The following is a 26,051-nucleotide window of genomic DNA, read 5'->3' on the forward strand; positions in this document are numbered from 1 at the left end:
CACCCAATACGCCGTATAGGGCTATTTGATTCTTACCAGAACATCATCAGATATTCATTGATCTGCTGTACTTAAACCGTAACACGTGCTTGTGATTTGTTCCATGCAACTAGCTAATAAATGCCTCAAAATTTATTTTGATCTGTTCATTTGAGCTTTAACGAATCAGAGTGTAAAATTTGGAGATGACCTTATAAATATTCAAACTCGATGCGCATCATTTGAAACAAAAGCTTGACCACACATCATGTACATTAACATTCATTTGTTTTGTTGTTTGTATCAGATCCTCATGACACAATGGCATATTACGAAGCAAGCGTTCAGTCTCTTTGTGGAGCTAAGTGGAACAGGACATCATCTCAGCAAAAGTACTGAAAGGAGTAGACTGTGCTTTATAGGCAATGATGCCACTCTGGTGGCAAGACCAAGAACAGGACCAGATCATTCGCTACTGCAGCACCATGCCTCTGGAACAAGCTCCCCTGCTGTATCCATGAATCGCCACATCTGAGATATTCCCAGCAGTCATTACAGATATTTCTTTTTAATACTTGTCGATGTAGGAAGTTTTTTTTTATAATTTTTCTATGAGTATATTGTTTTGCATTATGGGTAACAATAGACAATAAACCTTTTAGTCTGAAATAATGCGAGCATTCAAGCGCATAGGCATTGTAAAATGGCACATTCTTAATGTGACCTGAGCTGCCAACCAAAAGACAATCAAGTCACATCTTAATTTATAATTTTTTAACTTAGAATGTGCTTCCAGATCGCAATGCTACTCTGTTGGCTAGACTAAGAACTGCTACTTCGTCTGGGGACAGATTGTTTGCTGTTGCTGCGCCGCACCGAAACAAATCTTGAAATCTTTTTCACGTTCAATAAGAATATAGAACTAAATTTTGGGCAACTTACTGTTGGTTTCAGGGTGGCAAGTCACTAATGATGTTATCAAACCTGAAGAGGGTATGGGGATCAAATGGAATGAAACTGAAATAATTGAATGACTTACATTCCTTGCTATGGTCATTGCCTTGTATGTGTCTGTCCAATGAAGATTGTCTCATCGGTTTCATCTTTTCAATCTGATAAGTGAAGGGATGAGAGCGATACATGTAGAATGAATAACAAAAAGGAATGATGACATATGCCGCAAATAATTCTTAGTAATACTAAGGATGTAGTTTAAAGAATGTTTGAAATGCTTTGATTTCACACAACCTTCCCGTCATGCCTTTTTCAATGCAGCATTGTAAATTTCTGATGGATCATATTCCCCATAGTGCATTTAAAACTGAGACGCCATCTGAAATAGGCATTCTTTCAGAGGAAATGTTATTGGAAGAATTTGATGCACTTGTGCGATTAAGGTGCATATATGCCTGTGTCGTTACAAGAAAGAAAATGTGACCTTTCCATCTGTACAAGCTTAGAATACTTTGAGGGAGTTAAACAAACTTTTCATCACAAATTATTTCTGCCGACCGGTTTTATAAGACAATTAATGCACATTTTTAAATTTGTGATGCTAGAGATAATGTAGGCATCTTGTGTATCCACAATATTATGTAAAAGCAAGTTTGCACAAGCACCTCATGCCCGTCACATATTGTTAATATCCTCACATTTGCCGCATCACAATAATCTCATAAATGTGTGACATTACTTTCACTATGCGTTATACAAGTGTTACATTATGTAATCGATTTCTTCTACATTTATTGTGTTAAAAAGATGATGAATGTTTTTCACATAAACTGGGATGGGTGGATATTATAGCAGCATGCAGACCTTTTATCCTCATCCACATGCATTATGAATTTTTAGGGGTATTAATAACTAATAAACATTAATTTGTATAGCGCAACTTTTATGGATATATTCAGCTGCGCTTGTTCAGAACTCTTTTTACTTATTTCTACACAGCATATTTTCTTAACTAAAGAGATATGTTTTTAATTTTGATTTGAGGAGAGGCAAGGATGGAGAGCTTCTTATATCAATTGGCAGGCTATTCCATAGTTTGGGGGCAGCAAGTGCAAATGCACGATCACCAAGTGTGACTTTTGTTTTGTGAAATGGGATCTGAAACAATAATTTATCTGTGGAACTTTGCAGGCTTCGAGTGTGATTGGGCTTTAAGTTGAGTAATTCTGTATTGTAATGTGGGGCTTGACCGATTAATGATTTATATACAATTAACAGAATTTTGAATGACATTCTTTGAAATTCTTTTATTCAAGTAAATGCAGACAGTTACATACTTATATTAACAATATACTTTGATGATCATGTAAAGTATTTTAATATTGTTATGGTATTTTGTACTTTTCAACTTTGAGTATACATATGGTTATTGCCATTGGAAACCAAATTTCTTTGTATTCGTACATTACCAATAAAATAATATTGAATCTTGAACATTGGTTTAACATTTACATCACTGATGTGCAATTCCCCTGTTAAAATGTGAATTATGTAAATAAGAACCCAAAACAGATGAATAGATAGAGAATAAAATCCAGTGTAATGAAATACCAAAAGTCAATGTATATGTACTGTACATCAATATCTACAGTGTCTATTTAAAGGTCAAGTCCATCTCAGAAAATGTTGATTTGAATCAAAAGAGAAAAATCAGACAAGCACAATGCTGAAAATTTCATCAAAATTGGATTTAAAATAAGAAAGTTATGACATTTCAAAGTTTTGCTTATTTTTAAACAAAATAGTTATATGAACGAGCCAGTTACATCCAAATGAGAGGGTCGATGACGTCACTCACTCACTATTTCTTTTGTTTTTTATTGTTTGAATTATACAATATTTCAATTTTTACGAATTTGATGATTAGGACCTCCTTGCCTGAAGCACAAAATGTTAAAATGATGTAATTCCACGTGTTCAGGGAGGAATGGAATTTCATTTCACATAACAATGACGAGAAAATAAAATATTTCATATAATAAAGTACAAAAGAAATAATGAGTGATGTCATCAATTCTCTCATTGTAACTGGCTTGTTCATGTAACCATTTTGGTGAAAATAAGCGAAACTTTAAAATGCCATAACTTTCCTATTTTACATCCAATTTTGATGAAATTTTCAGTGTAATGCTTGTTGAATTTTTCTCTTTTTATTGAAATCAAGTTCTTTTTGGGGTGGACTTGTCCTTTAAGCATTTTATAAAAAAAAAATCGTATAGTGCACTTCAAATTTCTTAAATATTGAAGAAACTTGAGTCACAAAATCATATACATGTAAGTAAATTGATAATGAAGTTGATTGATTTTTTTTTTCAGCATGAACGTTATCAACTATATATTGACTACCGGTAGATAGATTTTTGACAATACAAGGTAAGACTTTATGCCTCCACCATTGCGAGACATAAATGTATTACACACAAAATTTTCAAATAATAAACTATGTGATAATTGAACTTTGACCTTGTCAATCAAAATGTAAAATCTAATTAGGGCCCAGTTAATTTGAAAGAAACTTGCTACTTGTATAATGGCAAGTCTTGTTGGAATGTCAACTACTATAATAGTGAAAATTTAGCTCTTTGATTGTTTGTTCAAATAAAAGGTGAATATATTCCAGTAAGAATTGCAATCATAGCAACTTCTTATGAAATGGGGGCCCTCTACAGTGGACTAAATTTGGATTTGACTTTAAAAAGTCAAATGATATTAAGTTAGTTATCACAAAAACAAAAAAATGGGATGGTTGGACAACCCGAGAACATTAAGTTTCTGACAACCATGTACAAAGTAGGTGAGACATATTGCACACTTGGACAAAATTTGAAGTTGATAAAATTATGAGAGCTAAAAAGGGGAGGACGGACAAACAACTCATTAAGTCTCTGGCAACCGCCTACAGGCTGCCTACAGTCAATGCCAAGATTGATGAAAGATTACCTCAATATACTGCTTTAAATCCTCGGCTCTGCTCATGCATTTCTCTGTCTCCTTCAACAGTAGATCTCTCCGTTTTCCCTTTTGTTCCACTGCAATATTAAAAGTGTGGAATCAAAGCTATGAAAACTTGGAAAAGCAAGATTATATAAGGTATAGCGTAATAACCTCAGTCATATGGGTTCATTATTATTCAACAATACTGTTTTATGGACTTGTTTATGAGACAGGAAGAGAAAGAGACAAAGGAATAAAAAGAAAATCAGAGAGAGGGAGTAAGAGACAGAGGTAGTGAGAAAAAAGGGGAGGGAGGGAGGGAGGGAGGGGGAGAGGGAGGGGGAGAGGGAGGGAGGGAGAGAGGGAGGGGAGAGGGAGGGAGGGGGAGAGATAAAGGATCAACTGCACTTCACTGGATTTTTTTCCAAATTCAAAAGGCAAGAATTTTTTTTATAAATCACCTTTTATTCATAAAAAATGGAATCAGGTACAATAATTGGCCCAGATCATCAGTTCTAGATGAATGTGATACAGGGCAACATAAAATGAATACAGTAAGCTATACATTTAACCCTATCTAGGCCGGGGGGTGCCTCATAGGCCCCCCTCAACGAATCGCGCGATACTTTTGCCGTGTGAAATTTTTTGACCGCGCCGCTCGCTGACTTTTTACTTTCAAGTCTTGCGCAACTTTTGAGACCAATTACAGTTTGTTATACAGTAATTATTATGGCATACATAAATGAAACAAGAATGGTTGGAATGAAATTTAGAGATTACAATGGGGAGAATGAGAAAGCAAGGACTGACGAAAAAGAAAGGGTATGGAACAGATTGGGAAGAAGAGAGAAAAGAAGAAAAGGGGAGAGGGGAATATAGATATAGAGGTAGAGAGGGGGAGTGGGAGAGAAGGGGGGGGAAGGTTGAAGGACAAGGAGAAGGGAAGAGGAATCAGTCCATAGTCCATAATAATGCCAGGAAAATTAGCAATCAATTATCTCTAAATGTCTAACAATCATATTGGGAAATTCAGAATGAGAATTAGTGAAGAAGTGTCATGTTGGTCAACTGTGGCTCACTCTTTGCATTATAGATCATGTATGATCCAATGAGTGCCAATTTGCTCATTGTAAGGATAACATCTTTGTATTTCCTTGAACCGACGTGGTGTAGAATTGTCTTAATTTGCTGTTTATTGTCTCTAGTAACCACCCCTCGACTTCCAACTTCAAAACATTGACACACATAACAACACCAGATAGGGAAAAAATGTAATAAACAATGAAATACCCAGAATAAGTCCATATCATTGCTATAAATTCTGCTGAGTAGTTCAGATTTATGAGTTTGGTGATGCAAGATAATGCAGTGGGAGATCAAACTTAATTTTTAAGTTATGAATGATTATCATTATAAAGAAATCCACAGAGTTTGAAAATCCAGACTTCAGTGACCACCTTCAAGGGCAACCTGAAAACATGCCTGTATATGAGTGCTTTTTGATAGACATTGTCTTATTGTTCAGACATGTATTATATGTAAATAGTTTTTGTTGTTCTGCTCTGGAGCACCTTGAGCATCTACCGGTAATCAAGATGGAAAGTGCGCTATACAAATCTCAAGTATTATCATTATTATTATTATGTATAAAGCAGATAAGAGAAATACATGTATTATAATAAAGCATAAATAATAAATTTTGAAATGAGTTCTCAGGCAACTTCAGGAAACGAGTAATACAACACTATTAATAATTCAGATGGTAATATGATAATGATAATATTCAGTTCTTAGAATACCACATAAATATTCTAAAGCATGTGAGAAGGTAATGTTTTCTTGAAAGGTAAGACATTCCTGAAATAGTGATCTATGGAACCGCATTCAAACTAGATTGTATCAATACCCAAGTCAAAATTTTCATCCCACTGAATGTTAATTTTTTCAACCATCATTTGAGCTTGAAATTGAAGTAAGCTTGTGGCAGGATACCACCTGGTAGATCATCTTTGAAATGAATATTTGATATTTTTCTATCCAATGGCTCTACGTTCCAAGTCTACAGTCATGTAACACCATTTAAAAATGGGACTATGTGATATCTGAGTGTGAGTTGTTTTGACTTTGGAATTAAAACTTTGACCAGCTACGATGGTAGTCCAAAATCAAGATCTACAGATGCAGGCAAGCATAATTCATACTCCCCCAGGCCTTTCTGGTTCATCATTTATTTACGTCTGATTTACGTTTTTCCCCCTGCTTATAAGGGTTACTGACCCTTGCACCATGTTTCCACTCCCTCATTCCACTTCTTTCTGTCTTGAGCATCCTCCCCGTTCAAACCAACCTTCCCACTTTCCTTCTTCACCACTTCTTTCAATGTAATCTTTGGCCTTTCCCCTTTCCTCTTTATGCCATCTACTCCCAAATCCTAGGATCTTTTTGCAGGTTCATCCTCTTCCCTCCACAACCCGTGGCCCATTCTCCTTTATTCCATGTCCACTACAGTTCCTTCCAATTTCAACATTTCAATTGAGCTCATGTTCTTTCTATCATACATCTTAACAGCACTCATTTCTTGTGAATTTCTAGGTTCTTGGTGTCTAACTATGTATGTGGGCACGTCGTGGTCTAGTGGTTCAGACTCTTGCCTTCCAAACAGAGGGTCGTGGGTTCAAATCCAAGCGATGGCATGTTTTCCTTCAGCAAAATTTTATCTACACTGTGCTGTACTCGACCCAGGTGAGGTGAATGGGTACCCAGCAGGATTAATTCCTTGAATGCTTGAGAGACTACGCAGCCCGGGTAAAGCCGGGTTAATAATAGCAAGGCCCGCTGGGAGAACAGTTTTCGGAACTGAAGTGGCTACCCAGAGTAAATATACTGCTATTACTATTATTAATATGTATTATAGAATGGATGATAAAATCCCTGCAATCTGATTGGTTGAGAGCTATGGAAGAATTTTTACTGGGTTGCATGAACAATATCGGATATCCCGATAATCAAAACGATATCCACTGTAAACAAGCTATCGCCCGCAAAGGTCATTGTGATGTCATCACGCATGTACTGTTACGCTTGTTCATGTCAAAATTTTGAATTTTTGATCAAGGCAGAATGAATCAAATAAAGAATGCAAAATGATCCAGTTAAGCCCATACTTATGTTTGCCAGGGTTATCAAATTGTCTGCATTACATTTTGGAATTTCCATGCATCCGGTAAATAAATCATACGTCCGGTAAATCATTAATTTTTGTGGTTTATTCAATAATTTTTTTCCATTCTATGAAGCAGATGATGCATGGGTTTCTTTCGTGGGTCAGTGGAACTGTGTGCACGCGGTAACTTTGGCATTATGGTCTATAAAACCATACCAAAGTTACCTTGTGCACCCACTCTAACCCATGCTTCATTTGTATACATGGACCTGGAGAAGGTTTACAGTTCACCATGCGTAATATGAAGAAGGGAAGGAAATACAAACAGAAAGATTGAAATGGAAAGACAAGAAAGGATCAAAAAGAGGAAAGTGAGTGAAGTCCTGAACAGGACTGTAAACCAGATGAGATGAGCTGTATATGGCTTAGGTAGCGATGGTTTGAGTAGTAGCAGGATGAAGTGAAGAGAGGGCAGGTTGATTGTCCGTCTCCTGAAGATTGACAGTCCCTTCTTCATATCATACATGGTGAACCGTAAACCTTCTCCACATTATAAACTCCACCATGCAAACCTACAAAGATCATGGAATAGTTGTTCTACTTCTTCCTGCTGGGTGCTTCATAAAGCTGTTTGTAATTTAGGCACTAAAGACTTTACAAATAACAGCTGAAGACCTGGGCCCCGTCTTACAAAGAGTTGCGATTAGTCAGATCTGTCACAACTATGGACGGGCAGCAACTTCAACATCTATTAAACACATGAATGTTCAAAATGTTTTCTAGATATGACAAAAATTACATATTTATTTGCTGTGTTTGCCTTTGTTTAAAAAGGACATTTTGAAAAAAAAATTGCAGAAAAAAATTATGACACTGAAGGATTTCCATAGTTACGATTGATTGGATCAATCGCAACTCTTTGTAAGACAGGCCACTGTATTCATGCTTAATGAGATAATACAATTTTTTGTATTTAAATGCTTGATTTCAACAAGAAATTCAATCTACAAAGAGTGGACTTAAAAGCAGATGAACCCAAATAAATGAGTACCCATTAGCTTGCTGCTAAACCACAACACAATAATCCAATCTCTCTGGTCTTCTTTCATTGCCCTCTATTCTTCACTAGTTGGTATAATGATTTTCTCTCATTTTTTTATCTCTCATTAGTTTTAATTTTTGTTTTTACATAGATTCTTAAAGATTGTCTTTTGTCCTCTCCATCAGTTTACATACCAATTACGTTTTACCATTACATGTTGAAAAAGGGTCTCATGGGCTTTGCCTCTCATAAATGCATATTATAGCTATTCATCTGCCATACTTTGGAGAAAGGAGGCAAGTAACAAAAGTATAATTTGTTGTAAATGAGCATTGTGTGTTTGTCATTTACAATGCAATTTTACAGCATATTTCTTTCAATACCTCGATCGATCATATCTTCCCATAATTTTGCCCGAATGTGCAACAGACAAAGGGTGTTTCAGAAACAACAACAACTCAAATTTGATTATGTGTCGCTTGTTTCCATTTGTCAAAGTTGGGCAGTCATGGCAAGCCATTCTGTGCTTTTTTCACTTATTTTGGAAAGGTCATTTCTATCTAGTTCTAATTCATAATATCTTCTATTTTGTTATGAATTATTATGATCAACATGCTTTGTGATATATTTGACTTTGGAATGTTATGTTACACTAATTAAGTGAACAGAAACTCAATAACTACAGTACAAATACACATTTATTATACTAGATCACCAGTAATGTGTAAAGTTGTGCATAAAATAGGAACAGCTCTATGAATCAAAACCTGGATTGCATTTTGTTTTGAAATTGAAGCAAATTCTATGAGCCCTTTCACAACTTTTGTTGTTTTTAAAATTTAGCAAAAAAATTGCTAAAATAACCTGTCTCTTCTATTCATCTCTCAAAAACCCCTTTCACCTGACTTACATGCAATTAACCAATGCCAACCATTCCTAAGTTACAAATGAACTATATGTTTCCTATACACTTTGGAGAAAGACCAACCGGTGCTAGTAGACTCACCTTGTAATAATGGCATTAGGTGAGCGAGAGCTTGTTCATAGAGGTCAAGTGCAATCTGATATTCTTCACCGATGTCCTAGAATAAAACAAATAATGCAAACTATACCAAATGTAAAAAAAAAAAATTGCCAGGAATTTCCTCTGCTGTTGCGGGTTTTCCACTCCTATTTCAACCAAAGTATTTGCTTTGTTCTTATCTCAAAGGGATCAGACCTTCTAGTCCTGACAACCTATTGAATTTCTTATCCTTTCCATGAATCTTCCAAACTTTGATACAAATTACTTTGAAACCCTTTAGTAGATTTATTGCATTTTTAATACCCTTAACGTGTGTTGTGTCTGGTATTGTTAAAGACACACTTTTACATAATGTAACCTTTGCATACACAGATGATGTACATGTACATGCTTTGATGAAATACTACCTTGTTCAAACTGTATTTAACACTAATACCCTTTTCACACAGGCTAAAATTTCCTTAACCCCGTACTATAGGTGGGGCTAAATGGCAATTTAGCCCCACCTATAGTACGGGGTTGAGCTTAGCCCACTTTCTTTTTACACAGCATTTTTGCAAAGTGGGCTAACCCCACCTATAGTACGGGATTATTTGGCCCTGCAAAAAAGCAGGGTTATCCCACCAATTGCGGTGCTAAGAGCGATAGTACGGGGTTAAGATCGCTAGTGTAAAACGAAAGTGGGCTAAGCTTAACCCCGTACTATAGGTGGGGCTAAATGGCAATTTGGCCCCACCTATAGTACGGGGTTAAGGAAATTGTAGCGTGTGTAAAAAGTGTACGAGTGAAGTACTTGTACTACGAATGATCGACAAAAACCACTAGTCCGGGGTTAGCGAGTTTCGTGTGTGAAAAGCAAGCATTCCTTATCCGGGGTTAGCAATAACAATTTGGCATGTGTGAAAAGGAAAAAAAATAGTACGGGGTTAAGGATAGTACGGGGTTAGCGATAGTCCGGGGTTAAGAAAATCCTGTGTAAAAAGGGTATAAGAGTTCCAATCTACAAAGGTTGGATTTCAAGCTTAGCTGATAAGAATCGAAATGATTGAAAATTAAACTTAGCAGCAAAGAACTGCGTGGTTTTTCACAAAGAGTACAGTATAGCGACTCATTGGGTGCAGCAAGAAAAACTTTGCAATCAATTGCAAATTCACAAGTGATAGATCAATGTCAACAAGAACAAATCAATCTATTTTGTTAATGCATGAAGAGACTAGCATTTCATCATACATTCGCAATTAATAACAGAAACTTGTGGTTGATTTTAGGATCCAAAATTGATGGATTGAAAGTTTCTTGCAATACTAATATCTAATTTATGAATAGGCAGTAGTGCAAGCCCTGTGTGAATTATCTGACCAATGCGTCAAGGGTTATACATCACACCCAACTGTTGTTCAGTTGTTCATAAAGTTGAACGGCTTTTACATCAGTCTGCTAAACTTAAATATTCCAGAATTCCTGAATATTCTCTTTTCTGCCTACCTCTCTTATTGCATCTTTGACAAGTTTCACAGCAACTTTCATTTCTGGGTTACCATTAGCCATTTTATCTGGAAAAAAAATAGGAATGAGATAAAATCTCAAAATGAATGATGATATTGTTGAAGACAGAAAAAGCACAAAACAGGAAATGAAGAAGGCAAGAATGAAATACCCTTTCACAGTGTAATTGGTCAAGGAGTTACATGCAGATAATTTTTTTCATACATGCAAATCGTTCTATCAATTAGATCTCAACTTTGAAATGTTCACGATCTTGACAAATGCAGTTTACTTTAGTTTTCACTAAAATAGCCTTTCATTCATTTTCATTCATTTTCTTTCATTTTTATAATGAAGCTCACATACAACATTTATTTGAGTTGGAAACTCTTGGAATGCTCCTCAGAGAGAAGATGCAAAAAATGTTTGTTGGCAAGCTAGGATCAAATGACTAGGGTAATAAGTATCTGTAAAGCACTTTGTAGATGCATCATTCCGATGGACTTCCTTGTAAGAAGCCTGTGCTATGTCTTTTCGCATGAATCCGGCTATCATAACAGCTTTACTGCATTCTAAGATGAAATATAAGAACTGGTAGTGAGAGGCTACTTGCGGGATTACCGCATAAAAGACACGATTCTTAGTTTTGACAAGGTACCTAAGCAAAATATAAAAGCAGAAAATAATCATCATTATCATTACCTAACAGATGGATATCATACACTGGTCCCGATTCGGTGGAAGAACTGCATGCTTGCTCAGCGTCACTCTGGATGGAGTCGTTCAAAGATGTCTTCTTTGGTTTTAATAATCCCTTCAACTCTTCGGCTCTCCTCATGTACTCACTGGCTTTCGTTCTTAAAGCTTCTTTCTTGGTGGGATCTTGCTCATCTAAAGAGAGAAATGAAATCAATAATCAATCAAATAATAGTGTTTAAAAGGGAAGAAAAATAAAAATCAGACAAGTAGATAAGTAAAAGTTTGAACAATATTGAACAAACAATAAGAAAGTTATGAAAGTTTTTAATATGTATATTAATAAAAAGTTATAAAAATTAGTAATAGAATATGCTCATAATTCGCTTTGTAAATTCCATTTAACACATGTAAAACAATGGGAAATGCAGGAATACAGCAGTGTTTGGTAGCAAGATTCCTACTAAAATACAAACACACAGAATCTAATCGATTCATCGTCAGTAACATACGCATACATGTACATGATTATTGTTTTGAAGTATGTAGAACCGTCAAACATTTCTTTACTTAATAGCGTGAGAACAAGCCATTTTCAGGAACATAATGACCTCTGCGACCTTTATCTTTCACCTTGTGGCATGATACTTAAATACTCACATTGGACAGCAGGGATGAAATACTCCATGGCTTTGAGATAAAGCCTGATTGCTTCTTTCCATTCTCCTTTCTGATCAGATTTCACAGCATCCATTACATTTGTTCTCTAAAATGAAAAAAAATGATAAGTTCATAAAAATTCAAAATGTAAAAAAATACACCTGCACACTGTAAAATGTGGGATGAACTACACTTCTTTAATAATTTGTCGTAATTCCCACCATGTACTGTACACCATTCTATATTAACCCTTTCCTTTAATATTTGATTGAACCTGTCAATGAGATATTTGTGTTATTTTGTTATTGTGTTATGATCCTGGCTTCCTTGTGCACTTCTTTATGCTACTAATTTCATTGATTTCTATAAAAGTGACATACAATGTCTATTTCATTTTTATATTCTTTTTTTAAATTTTTACAAATACCTAACAATATAATATAATATCATTCTCTAGGATATCACTTCTTAACTCCTTGAGTGCTTCGTGCACGCACGCCTACTATTGACTGCTTTGTGCTTGCATTGTTTCCTACCCTCGCCTGCTTCGTGCATGACTGCGCACATTTGGAATTACAATCATTGTTACGCCGTTTTGCATTGTATTGCGCATCGCATGCACGCCGTAATTAGCACTATTGTGTGCAGTGCAAACTCTGCTTTCTGACAGATCAACTTACGCGGTTTACATTAGACTTTTTCGAGTATTTCTACATTTTTTTACAAGATATGGCTCCGCCTCTGAGAGGGAAGAGACCTAGGTTTTTTGATCCATACAAAACACTCCACAAAATGGAACTACTTGATACAACTCATATTTTAGCGGTAAAGATAATAACCAATCCATATAATGAGGACACCATTATAAGGGGTATGAAATTTCCTACAACTTTACTACACAATATTTTGTGGATAAACTAATCGTTAGAGAGTTACAAGCAATTGTAATCATGACTATTGAAAGGAGTGAATACGACTCGCGATCCCAAAATCAATGTGGCACAGGGGGGTTTTGTGGCTGGCACAGGGGATTAGCATCGGATTAGCACTGTGGCGTTGGGTTAGTAGTGTGCGTGGCATGTTAAGAGTTAATACATGTTTTACCCATACCAGAACACAAAGCAAAGCACCTTTGCTCAAAACACCCCCAAATCGAAATTCTGTGCAAAGTACATGAATGTGTATTATGTAGAAGGGAGATTTCGAAAAAAAAATTGAAGGAATTTCTTCAATGATGGACAGATACATGAATTATGTCGTTTGAAAGAAAATTTATAACTTTTGATGTGAGACAAGGAGAAAATGCTTTCTTTGAATAGCAAGAGTCTTGTCGCTAGTAAAGACTATAATTGGTGTATATTTTAAGAACTAAAATGGATGATAAATGTAGTTTAAAATCTCTGTTTCAAGAATGTACCATTTTATAAATAACAAAGATTGGCAGTCTACCAGGCAAGAAATGGAAATGGTGTCTTACTTGTACAACTACAATAGTGGGTTAGATATGGGATGGGTTCAAAAGATTCAATTTCTTTTAAAAAATGTTGCCACATCATTCAATCTTGATCTCGGTGATTGAACTTTGCAGTGCCATATGATAATTTTGTAATAGTATCTATTTGTCTTCAAAAAATATTTAAAATATCAACCTACCTGAGGGGTGTTTCACAAAGATTACAGTATAACTTCGAGTTGCATTTAAATGTCTACTTGCGTGCAGTGTAAAAGGCATGACCGCATTGGTCACATCATGCGAAGAGGACGTGCAATACTGCAAATTGATCAATAACATTGCGGGTTGCACATGATGTACGCGTCGGCATTTAAGTGCGACTCTAAGTCATACTTTGTGAAACACCCCCTTGGACTTTACCCTAATCTGGGACTGGGAGACACTATTACCCAGATACATTTAGGTACCTTGTCTGCGACTTTAACAAGAGAATCCCCCAGTTGGTCTTTCATTTCCAATGGTCTTTCATTTCCAATTCCCCGACTTAGGCGGCTTGTCAAAGGTGTGCGTGCGTCTTTACCTTTATATTCCACGGCGATCCCGCTCAACGTTCCATTGTCCATTTTTCTTTCCTACGGGTCAGTGCTCTTGCCATTCAAGACGCCACCGTTCCCTTTTGCAGCGAAAACGGAAGCGTGCGCTTTGATCTTTTCTTTTGACACCACCCGGTTGTCTCTCCGATAAGATGTTTCTGCATGAGCGCCCTCTATGTCCACGATATCGGCATTTTAGGCAAACTATTAAACGCACGATCTCTAGTCACTGATCTGAATATTGCTGTGTCCTTGTGTGCGTAGTCCAGTGGGGTATATATTTTCAAAAGTTACGCTTTCACATTTTTTGGGGAGAATTTTTCGTTTCGGGTTTCAGTATATGACAAATTTCAATTAGATTTAGATTTCATTTCTTTAATAGAACAATTAAGCTTTAGCCCTTAATAGCACGAGCATGTTGTTTTATTTTGAAGAACATACCGTTAACATATTGAATTTCTGAAAGTAAGTGTTCAGGCGAGGGTAAGATTTTTTTTTCATCACACTGAGCCCACACAGTCAGCATTGTCGGGTGAAGAGGAAAAATATGGAATTGTCCTTAACATCTTTGTAAACGAAATGCAAAAACCCACGCAAAAGATACAATATAAATCATACCTTGGTCCAAAAATGATGGCATTTAAAGATATACATTGAAACGCTACCGTGACAACAAATAACAATAAATACATAAAATGCAACCGTTTTTTTTCTGGAAAAAAGGTTGAAAACTAAGGGCAGCGTTGAAATTCAAATTTGAGCTTAACATAGGCCTATGTTTAATTTAGCCCTCTTATATATATGTTCACTAGCGTACCTACAGGGGGCAGACCCCCCCCCCCTGACGAGTCACAACCTATGCAACGGACCTATCCCTGCCCCCCCCCCCCCGACGAGAAGTTGAAGACCCTTTTTTTTTTGCTTGTCAATTTGTTTTAGCTGTGAAGTGTCCTTTATATCCTGTTGAGGACTCTTTTAAGGCGATTTTGCCCCCCCCCCCATTGTGGAAAATCCGAGGTACGCCACTGCATTTGTTTAAACATTGGAATTCTAGAAACTTATATATTCGCACATAATACAGATGCCGTGCAAAACAAACGAATAAAATATCATTAATTTGAACTTTAAAAAATAAATTGGATGCTCAAGCTGTCATATCGGTAATTGTAGCTTAAATGCACAATTCTTGAATTTCATTACCCGAAATTCAGAACAAAAAGTACTTTCGTTACTTTTTAAGACCATTACAAAAATCTTTACCTTCGAACGAAATCAAAAGCACTTAAAAATAAATATTGAAATTATCAAAGTTGAGGTAGTCTTGACCATGAATAGAGTTGAGTGTTTATAAAGGAATTAAGCGTCTTCTATTAATCCCATTCTAAACTTTGAATGACCGATGAAAAATATCGCGTGAATTAAAATGAAACTTAACACATTGAAGTGACTCCGACATGACACTGGACAGGAAAATCTATACTATATCCTTTTACCTGTGATCCGTCTTTATTCTCTTATATAAATTTCCCCTGTGATCTAGAGTGCTCTGTGACCTAGTGTTCTTGATTACCATCCAGGAGCCACAGAACCGAAGGGGATCTGGGGCTGAGGCCTCCACAAGTACCATAATTTTATGCATGGTGACCCCACCCCTTCAAACCAGTCCGCTCGGGGGAGGGGACTTAATTATTTCTTTCAATTTTCCTGTTCTACATACAATATTCAATTTTGTCAACTTAATACTGATGGTTCCTTTTTTTTATCCAACTTCATTTCTTCCTTTGAATTTTTCTAAAACTTTTCTATACCTATTTTCTTTTAACCTTCACGTTTGACTTGAACAATACGTGTATATTGCCGTTGATTTCTTCTTCCTATCAAATATCTGAATTAATCTGCAATGTGTGTCTGTCAAATTATTGCAAATTAGATTCCCAGTGTCTAAGGTAAACATAATTTACCGACGTAACACGAAAGCCTCTTTGGCCTAGTTTCCCTTCCAACTTTGTACCTCACCTCTTAATTGTATAGCTGCATTCTGTATAGCTTGCATATTCAAATGCGCACCAAAAATAAATTAACGTACAGGAAATGGTAATACCTCGGTCATATTTGCATTACGGCGGCCATACAGCGAGTCGAAAACAGCCGCTTTATTCATTTTATTCAAATTTCCTATGTTTAGCTGGTACAAAAACTGTTAAAATGACTGTTTTCGACTTGCCTTAGAACAAATGTGACCGAGGTATTTAGCATACTAGATCAACAAGGATGGAGTGCATGCTGGTGCGGATCCTGCCGGAGTAACACAATACAATCCAATAAGCGCCGTATTTATTTTGAACAATAGTTGGGCTCTCAAAAGTATTGTGGTCTATTTTGTGACCTCTACTAAAAGAAGTAGTGGGTCTATACGGGGGTCTATATTCTGCACATGGAGGGTACAGTTATGTAGTGAATCCAGGGGGGGGGGGATCCGGCCCGTGTGCCGGCCCCCCTTTGAGAGCCATTATCAATTTTGTTAATGTATATAAATATGCCATTTTACACAAGTGTGCCCCCTTTGAAACTCACAACATGTATTTTAATGAGAATATGTCGTTCATACCCAAATGAGGACCTTCACTTTAGCCTGGTAAACACCCCTTTTCAAAATATATTTGGTTATTAAAATCCCGGGGGGCCACTTCCATTCACGAGTGGATACCATGCGCGACCATGGGGTCTCGAAAAGCACCCTAAACACGTAATTTCCATTTTCTGAAAATGCACCCCTTAACAAGTATTGGCGTTTGAAACCCTACCCTTTACAAGTATTGGAAACAAAACGATACTCTTGGCAAATGTTCCCTGAAATGAACCCCTAAACAAGTAAAGGAATGTTTTATTGTTACGGGTCCTTCGGTCGTCGGCTTGACCTTATTCGGTTTAGAACGACCCCACCTTCGATCTACACCTCGCGCAAATCGGACCCTAAACACGAAGTGTTGGGGCAAAAAAGACATCCTTTATAAAACATTCTATCTTTGTTTTATCATCCCCGCAAATTCGACCCTAAACACGTAATTTTCCTTGCGAAATAGATACCCTTTTTTCATTATTTTTGTGTTTTTGACACCCTTATCACGTTACGTACGTAAAGTGCCCTATCGTGAAAAAGACATCCTTTTTACGTGTTTTTTGGTCGCGCATGGTATCCACTCGTCAATGTAAGTGCCTCCCCCCCCCCGGGATCAAAATGCACAGAGAGATGGTAGGCAATAAATATAACTCGAATGTTTACATTAAGAGTAGACCTATCATGCCTATAAAGAGGGAATTTACATGCTTAATTAAAAATGTGTTGATAAAATATCATTCGAACGTTATGTTATAATCTGCTTCGCCAAGCAGGTTTTATGTAATATTGCTCTTTATAAAGGCAAGCATTAAACTACATTAAATGTCGAAATGTTGAGAAATATATTGGAAACCATATCAAAATGCACATTACGAAAAGAAACAAAATCAAGGTTCTAGTATGGGGACAAAACGAGAACAAGAGAACTACCCATTTGATGCTAATTGTAATTCCCCGAAAGCCGGACGTTGAAAATGACATGGGCCAGTGCATTGCAAGCTGTATTTAACGGCTTACCCCATTGTCAAGGGAGATTTAAATTACCCCATTCTTGATGCGGAGATTACCCTATATTCTTGAACATATAGAGGTGGTCTGAGTGGTGGCGGATTTCAATAGAAAGATGACCTCTTGATTGGTATATAGGGGTATGTCAAGGGGGGATTATCACTTTGTCAGCGCTGGTGACTGTCTTGTTACTTTGATGTTCCCCGATGTGCCTTCTATTCGAAAACCGTGTTTGCAACTAATCCGAATTATGAGACTATTTGGCATCAAAATGAAAGCCTAACTGCACCTTTTTCATAGACTTCGGTTGAAAATAAAATACTTACGTTTAAAGTAAAATTGGAATATAAGAAGGCGCTTTACAATATGTAAACCAAATATTGTCACTTTTAAGCTTTATTCTTTAAATCAAATGTAAAAATAAATGTAAAATAATCTCACAAGCCTAATCTAAATAGTGCGAGCGCGAAGCGCCCGCTTTTTTTAATTTTTTTATTTCATGTATTTTGTCCTAAAATAGCATTCTGGCAATGCTTCTGATCCTAAAACGAGATGAATGAATTTAGTACGCATTGATCGTTCTGATAAAAAAAGGAATCTGTTAACTGCTGCTCGTAATTATCCGTAAATTAAAACGTTACATATTTCAACAATTAGATAATGCGAGCGCGAAGCGTGAGCTGAAAATATTTACTTTTCTACCTGAAGAATGGAAGTTCTAAGCAATTTTTGTAATCATGAAAAAGGTACATACATAACTAAGTAATCGATGCGAGCGCGAAGCGCAAGCGGAAAATTTGAGATTTGTAGGAGAATTGTGAGTGGATATGGATCACATTTAAAAAAGAACATATATGATTCATTATTATTACTTTGAATTTTGACATAGGGCCGGAAAATTCTAAGAACAATATTCCATCATATGAAAATTATGACTGTCTTCCTATTTCTCTTCTTATCAAATTGCGAGATGAAACTTTTTGATATTCCATTCTGAAAAAGGGACAATTTATCATTAAATTAATTTATTAATCTAATAAGCCTAATCAGAGCGCGAAATCTGTCAATATTATAGCACTTCTATAATTATGAATAAGATGCATGAGTTGATATATTTTCAAAAATCAATGTGCGCGCAAATCGCCAGCCGAAAATTGTTGATAAACTGTCATAAAATGGAGATTTTAATTAGTTTGTAATATAATTAATATTGAAATTTTCATAACTCACCAATCAAAATGCGAGCGTGCAGCGCTAGCTAATATGTTTTCACAATCTGACATGAATAGGGATATTTTGATAACTAAAATAGAATACAGGAAAATAATAGGTACCTGACAAATCAAATTTTGTGAGCGCGCAGCGGGAGCAGAAAATGTTAATATTCAGACAATAATTTTTTTTTTCAGAACACTTTTTAAAAATGAAAGTTCGATTTCCGAGTTAAAATATGTTATGTATATTGACTTAAAAATTTGATATTTTAAGTTCCATATGTGTAAATCACCTAAAAGGCAATGCGAGCGCGAACCATGAGCGAAAATTTTATTTAATGACATCAAAGAATTCTTTTTAATTGTTTTTCCCTCATCTTATTTATTCAATCGTTGTCCTCCTCCTATGTTTTTTCTCCTCTCTTTTCCTTTTTTTTTCTTTCTTTCACCGTTTTTTTGCTCCGCCAATAGAGGGAGGAGGGAGGGGCGGGCCCCTTGCCCCCCCCCACTAGATCCAACTCAGGAACAATCTAACAGAAAGTACTAAACAAGCAGATTCAAGAGAGAAATTCATTTTTTTTTTTTGGGGGGGGGGTAAATAGCCTTTCCCGCCGCATGTGAAGCCCCCTATCGTTTACAGCCTACTGTGAACTGTGCAACTACTTTAATTTTTGGTGAAATTCATTCTCTCTTTCTATTTGTTCCGTAGCGTTTAGATACATGTTTTGTGCTTCACTTGTAAGTGGTATACAAATAATGTAAATTCATATTAATGGCGTGCGCTTCCCGATCTCCTTATCGAAATCAATATTAATGAAAGAGCACAATATTGTTCTCGCTCTAATGGAGGGGGGGGGTGTCAGTGTTCTATCAAGCAAAAGACGTAGGCCTATATGTGCATAAGTTCATACCATTGGTGTAATGATAAAGAACCTGATGAATTCTGTTTTTGTATATCAACGTTATCATAAAGTTAATACAAATGACAATCAATATGATTCAGACGTACACCGCTTTAACTGATATAACATGCATCCAGAAATCGAAATGTCCGATGAATTCAAAACGTACGTAGCAGGAATGCCATGCAATTCGGATGTTACAGCACTCTAAAATTAGAATAATCTCGTATTACAAATGTCAATTACGCTTAAAATGCACATAAACTCATAACTTGATAGACTCTTGGGGATGATATCGTTGATATAAGAATCGCATCGACCGCGATATGCAATCAATTTTTATACTGCATCGGACTTGACACCCGGGGGGGGGGGGCACTTCCATTCACGAGTGGATACCATGCGCCACCATGGGGTCTCGAAAAGCACCCTAAACACGTAATTTCCATATTCTGAAAATGTACCCCTTAACAAGTACTGGCGTGTGAAACCCTACCCTTAACAAGTATTGGAAACAAAACGATACTCTTGGCAAATGTTCCCTGAAATGAACCCCTTAATAACAAGTAAAGGAATGTTTTATTGTTACGGGTCCTTCGGTCGTCGGCTTTACCTTATTTGGTTTAGTACGACCCCACCTTCTACACCTCGCGCAAATCGGACCCTAAACACGAAGTGTTGGGGCAAAAAAGACATCCTTTATAAAACATTCTATCTTTGTTTTATCATCCCCGCAAATTCGACCCTAAACACGTAATTTTCCTAGCAAAATAGATACCCTTTTTTCATTATTTTTGTGTTTTTGACACCCTTATCACGTTACGTACGTAACGTGACCTATCGTGAAAAAGACATCCTTTTTACGTGTTTTTTTTGGGTCGCGCATGGTATCCACTCGTCAATGTAAGCCCCCCCCCCCCCGGACTTGACATCCCGCAAAATCTTTCCAATAATTAGATTGCTATCCATTCTCTTTCTTTTTAATCTAAATATAATCTATGTCTTTCAGGATCATGATATGAAAACCCTTTTATAACAAACATGATAAAGGAAAAACGCGTCTCAAGTTATACATGGTTCATTGCCTCAAATATACCAATCACATTGTCACTGATATTATTATTCATGTTATTCGTATTATCATGTCCATTAATATCACCTTAAAGTTCTAATTATCACCATCATCATCACTGTTATGATCATCATCATTCATTCATTATCTATTTCCAATCGTTCTCCAGTATCAATTTTATAGTTTATATCATTAAAAAATAAGAAAGATAATAGTAATGATTATGGTGATGTTGGTAATCATGAACATTATATCCGTTCTGTGAGATAATTTATGCGATTTTACACGCTAATCGCTCCTCGATGATGGTGAAAGAAATCTTTTAAATAGCACAACAGAAGTCGGGATGGTAGTTACTGCATATACGTACTTTAATACACTACATTATTACAAAAGATTCCCCATCGGGCGGGCCAACGGTCTTTTGAAGTAGGTTTATCTATTGAAATTACGACAATAATCACGACAGCGGATATGGGGAATTAAAGACTGTGAGCGTCTCGCTCTCTCATTGTTTTCTGTGGCGAACCCGCTGAGCATGCTATTGTCAATGATTCTCTACTATACGGGTGAGTGATCTTGCTCTTTCATGATCATAGGCCTGGGCAATGACTAAGAACAGTTCGATGAGTATCAATGCCAAGCAATCCTGAAAGGTCAATAATGTTCAATTCTCTTGATGGAGAAGTTTATATCATGGCCCTATTTGCTTTGGCTTTTAGGCCAGTAAGTGTACTAACTAATATTAGTTATAAATAAATAATCACGTTCCATCTATTTTAGAGTAATGATCTAATGCTAATATATCACTCTACATATCTCCCTGCAGCTTACGGCCCCATATCTTCACCCGTGAAGTACATAATTTTGAAGCTTAAATTATTGAACATAATGGAATCCTAGTATTGTAATGATAATCACTGCAATATAGATAAAAACATTAATTTAATTCTACTCACATTGATTTTACTTTAGAACAAACTCACCCCCCCCCCTCTTCTATTTCTTCTGTTTCTCCGTCGTTATTCTTCTTTTCCACCTTATTATTCTTCTTGTTCTCATCCTTCGCCCCCTTCTTCATCTACTCTTCTTACTCCTTCTCCTTTTCTTTATCTTTTTTTCTTCTTCATATCCTTAGTCGTCTTTCATTATTCTTTTTTCTCCACCTCATTCTTTTCTGCTGCTTCTTTCTTTTCCCTCCTCCCCCTTTTCTACGTCTCCTCTCTTCTTGTTCTTCTGCCCACCTGCTCTTCTTATACGTCTCCTACTGCTTTTTCTTCGTTCTTCTTTTTCTTCTTGCATCTCCTTTTTTTCTCTATCTTTGTTTTTCCTCTCCGTATCCTTCCTCATCTCTATTATTATCATCCCTTTTTACTGCTCCCCCATTCTACATGTACGTCTGCTTCTCCTTGGTAATTCTCAGTCTTCTCCTCCTCCTTCTCCCACCCCATCGATTCATGAAGATGAAATTATAATGAAATAATAGAAATGTTAACGAAGATAATACTTATAATAGAGAAATGAAGATGATTGCGATAGTAACAGCGGTGATGACGATATCGATAACTATGGGAGGTTATAGACCATGAACAGCACAAGATATCAGGAGCAATTTTAAATATGATTACATGACGATTTCGATACGAAATATTTATCATAAATCTAGATCTAGTACATTAATGTACACTTCAGGGGCGGATCCAGCTTTCGCCAATAGGGGGGCCGATAAATATTTTCAGCAAAATTTTTCTCGATTGGCCGCCATAATTCTATTTTTTGTTGGTTTTTCAGGGGGTAGTCCTAACTGAAGACTGAAGTTTTAAGTAAATGTTAGTTTTTATTGTTATAAACAAGATAAGGTATCTCATGTGGTCATAATATAAAATGCGAGCGCGAAGCGCGTGCAAAAAAATTCGAAGATTCTGAGCAGTTTTTTATAATAATGAACAAAGATAAGTATTCAACTAAACAATGCGAGCGCGAAGCGCGAGCCGAAACGTGAAAATTAAGGGACTCAATTGGGACTGTTTTTAGTGATTAGTGAAGAGGATACAAGTATCACCAATTAAATAATGAGTGATATTCCGACCTGAAAACTGGACGGTCTAAGTGCGTTTTTATTCAAAATTAAAGAACAAGCTTGTTTGCATGTCTCAAACAATTAAATGAAGTGCCATTTAATCCTCTTGAATGGGATTCATTACACAGTTAATGCGAGCGCGATGTGCGAGCGAATTTTTTTTATATAAAGTCTGTTTTCCAATTCTTCCCCTCATCTTTTTCTTGTTTCCTTTCGGGGTCGGGTCGGCCGTTACGAGGCTGTAAATTACACATCATGGGTATAATAGCTCTTTCTTACTTTTCTTCCTGCTTTTCGTAGTTTCTATCAAGAAACACTTTTTTCTGCAGGTTGTCAAAAAAATAGGGGGGCCGGCTCGGCCCCCTCCTGGATCCGCGCCTGCACTTTTCTTTGTAGAATAATGAAATCGCCGCTCAATATCGATAATTCTGATGATCGCTAAAACATGTGAGGGTGCCGTGGCCGAGTGGTCTAAGGCGCCTGGCTATACATGGAAAGTCCGGGGTTCGATCCCCGGCTACGACACTGTGCTCTTTTATCCTGCATTCAAATAAATGGAAATGCTTCACGCATTATTTGTAACTAGTTGTGTACTTGCTTCTTTTTTTTTAAAGCATACGTGGTACGGTGTGTTATAATATTGCCTCAAAAATACCTGACATTTGATGGAATTCTGTGCTTATATCGCTCATTTCTCAGTACTTTTACCATTTTCTTTCACAGGGCTATTTGGCAAATATTTTTCATTTATACAAACAAACACTTCGTTGGTAAAATTCATTGCATTCTGATCGAATTAATTTTCTGATCGTTACCACAATTGGTATTTATCTTTAATTCCGAACATTACGTTTAATACGTTAAACCAATTAAATGAAGTTATACTTTAGTCTGTTATATGTTTTTATGTTGTACACTCATGCCCCGAGAGGGGATCGATAGTGTGAATAAAATGTAAATCTAAATCAGGGGTGGATCCAGCCTCCGCCAATAGGGGAGGATGATTTCATTTTTCACCCATATTTTCCCCGATCGGCCGCCCAAGGTTGATATTTGTTTATTTCTTTGAATTGGTTGTCCCAGTAGCGTAATGATTATTAAAGTTATTTTCTAAGTCTTCGCCTCATCTTATTCACTCGCCTTCCTCCTCTTATGTTTCCCCTTCTTTTTCTCCTCTCTTTTTCTTTCTTTCCCCTTTTTTTTTGCTCCGCCAATAGGGGGGGGGCCTATGTAAATGTAAATCCAACCAAGAATTGGGTCTATACAACATAATGTCTAAAGGTCGGGGGCGGATCCATGACAGGGGGAAAAATTAGGTTCGCTTTCAAGGGGGGGGGGGTTCTGTTTTGGCTGCATTTTGCATTACAAACTTTAATTGTGCCTCTCATAATGGGGGGGGGTAAAAATGTAACGGAAATTTGAGGATGCTGATTCATTCATGGCATACAATATTCAAATGCGTACTCTCATTCCGAAGACGCAAGTCATGAATTTTGGGGAAAATGTTTTTAAACCCCCCCCCCCCCCACCTGATCACGAATTCTGCGAGAACACATTTCTGCTTTCTAATGAATATTGATTTCGATGCAGAAGCAGCAATCGGGATGCGCACGCATTTGGTCAAACAACGAAAAAAAAAAGATTAATATTAATCGATGACAGTCGTTTTTAACACAATCGGACATTGATGTCGAGGGACATGGAATCGCTTATCTGTAGAACCCCTCTCAAATTTCCGAGTTTTTTCCCATTCTTTCAACTGTATTTCCTCCATTTTTTTTCTCACCCTTCCTCTTTTTCCATCCCAATATTATTTTCTTATTTCTCTCTATTTCCCCTTCCTTTCCTCTCCCTTTGACTTCTTAGTTTTCTTTTTCCTCTTTTCACAATCTCTTTTGGTCCCGCTTCTTTACAACATGGAGATAAAGAAAATTAAGAGACAATATGTTATCCTGGGGAAATTGTTGCCCGTCAAAATTTTTTAGAAACTATTTAAAACAGTTTCTAATAAATCTTTGATCTATCTATGCCTAATAGTTTCAAGCTGTTCCGGTCATATTTATTTTATCATTCTATTTCCTTCTGTTTTTTTTTGGAGGGGGGGGGGGCTCTCGACACTTGTTTGAGATGCGAGTAATAATTAATATTCTAAGTCGACGTGAATTCTACGAATGGCTTGGGCCTACGAAACGAAAATATGTGGAATCTTATTTTCCCACCTAAAACATCATGAATTGACTCTCTTCCAATTGCAAAAAAGAGGTTTTCATGTTTATTGCAGCAAATTCGTAAGATCAGTAACGATTTATGACATGTGCGTGATTTTTTATTAAGCTACCGTGGCTTTATGAATGCACCCGAACTTCCATTATAGATGCGAACCACAGTTCAGAACAGTGACGCGAAATCTCGATCCAACAGTCAATATGAACATGATGAAGGCACACTTTTGTTTTGGTCGTAGAGGGAGCTATTTAGAATAAATTCTTCGGCCTTTCGACAGAAATTAAGACTTGCAGGAAAGACGAACAAAAGAACGGTGGCATCAAAGGGCCTTTGATGGCGACCGTTCCTTTGAAGAGAAGGGAACGTTGGGCGGGAAAGCCGAAGCGAAAACCCGGATGCGGGAAGAACGATGAAGAACGGTGCATGGACTTTTGACAAGCTACCTTAGACAAAATAATGGCAAATGCAGGGAAGTCCTCATGAACATACACATAGCGCTTTTGCCACAGAATTCCCCGCAAAGACATGGCAAAGACTTTAGACAAGGCAAAAGTGACAATGCTCTACTTGGCCTGAACTTACAGCTTTATCAAGGGAATCTTGGCATGGCATGTGTTCCAGATCGATGAAGGGATGGTGGAAGAATTCATCAAAGTCTATCCTCTCTCCTGGATCTCTTTTCAGAAGTCTTGATAGGAGATCTCTACAGCAATCAGACGTTTCAACGAACATAGGAATCTGATCCAAACATGAAAATGTAGGAAAACATGTGCGCTATATTACAATGTAGTAGCCACTTTTATCATTGACGTTTATTTCATTTTTGTGAAGTGTTCTAACAAATGTCTATGAAATTATGCGATCCTTCACAAAGGAGAACAGTTAA

General features: G+C 36.7%; 1 protein-coding gene across 1 annotated transcript in view; it reads right to left on the reverse strand.

Annotated features, from left to right (window-relative positions):
* Nucleotides 1-929: 929 nt before the first annotated feature.
* The window catches only part of LOC121414959 (serine/threonine-protein kinase ULK3-like), a 37,119-nt gene continuing 11,997 nt past the window's right edge, over nt 930-26,051 (reverse strand). The window contains exons 7-13 of the mRNA XM_041608004.1: nt 25,748-25,903; nt 11,998-12,103; nt 11,344-11,532; nt 10,642-10,709; nt 9,139-9,214; nt 3,934-4,022; nt 930-1,091 (exon numbers count right to left, since the gene is read on the reverse strand). Of these exons, the coding sequence (XP_041463938.1) occupies nt 930-1,091; nt 3,934-4,022; nt 9,139-9,214; nt 10,642-10,709; nt 11,344-11,532; nt 11,998-12,103; nt 25,748-25,903 (846 nt within the window). The remainder of the gene's footprint in view (nt 1,092-3,933; nt 4,023-9,138; nt 9,215-10,641; nt 10,710-11,343; nt 11,533-11,997; nt 12,104-25,747; nt 25,904-26,051) is intronic.

Source organism: Lytechinus variegatus, chromosome 5 (genome assembly GCF_018143015.1).
Source record: "Lytechinus variegatus isolate NC3 chromosome 5, Lvar_3.0, whole genome shotgun sequence".
Taxonomy (NCBI): domain Eukaryota; kingdom Metazoa; phylum Echinodermata; class Echinoidea; order Temnopleuroida; family Toxopneustidae; genus Lytechinus; species Lytechinus variegatus.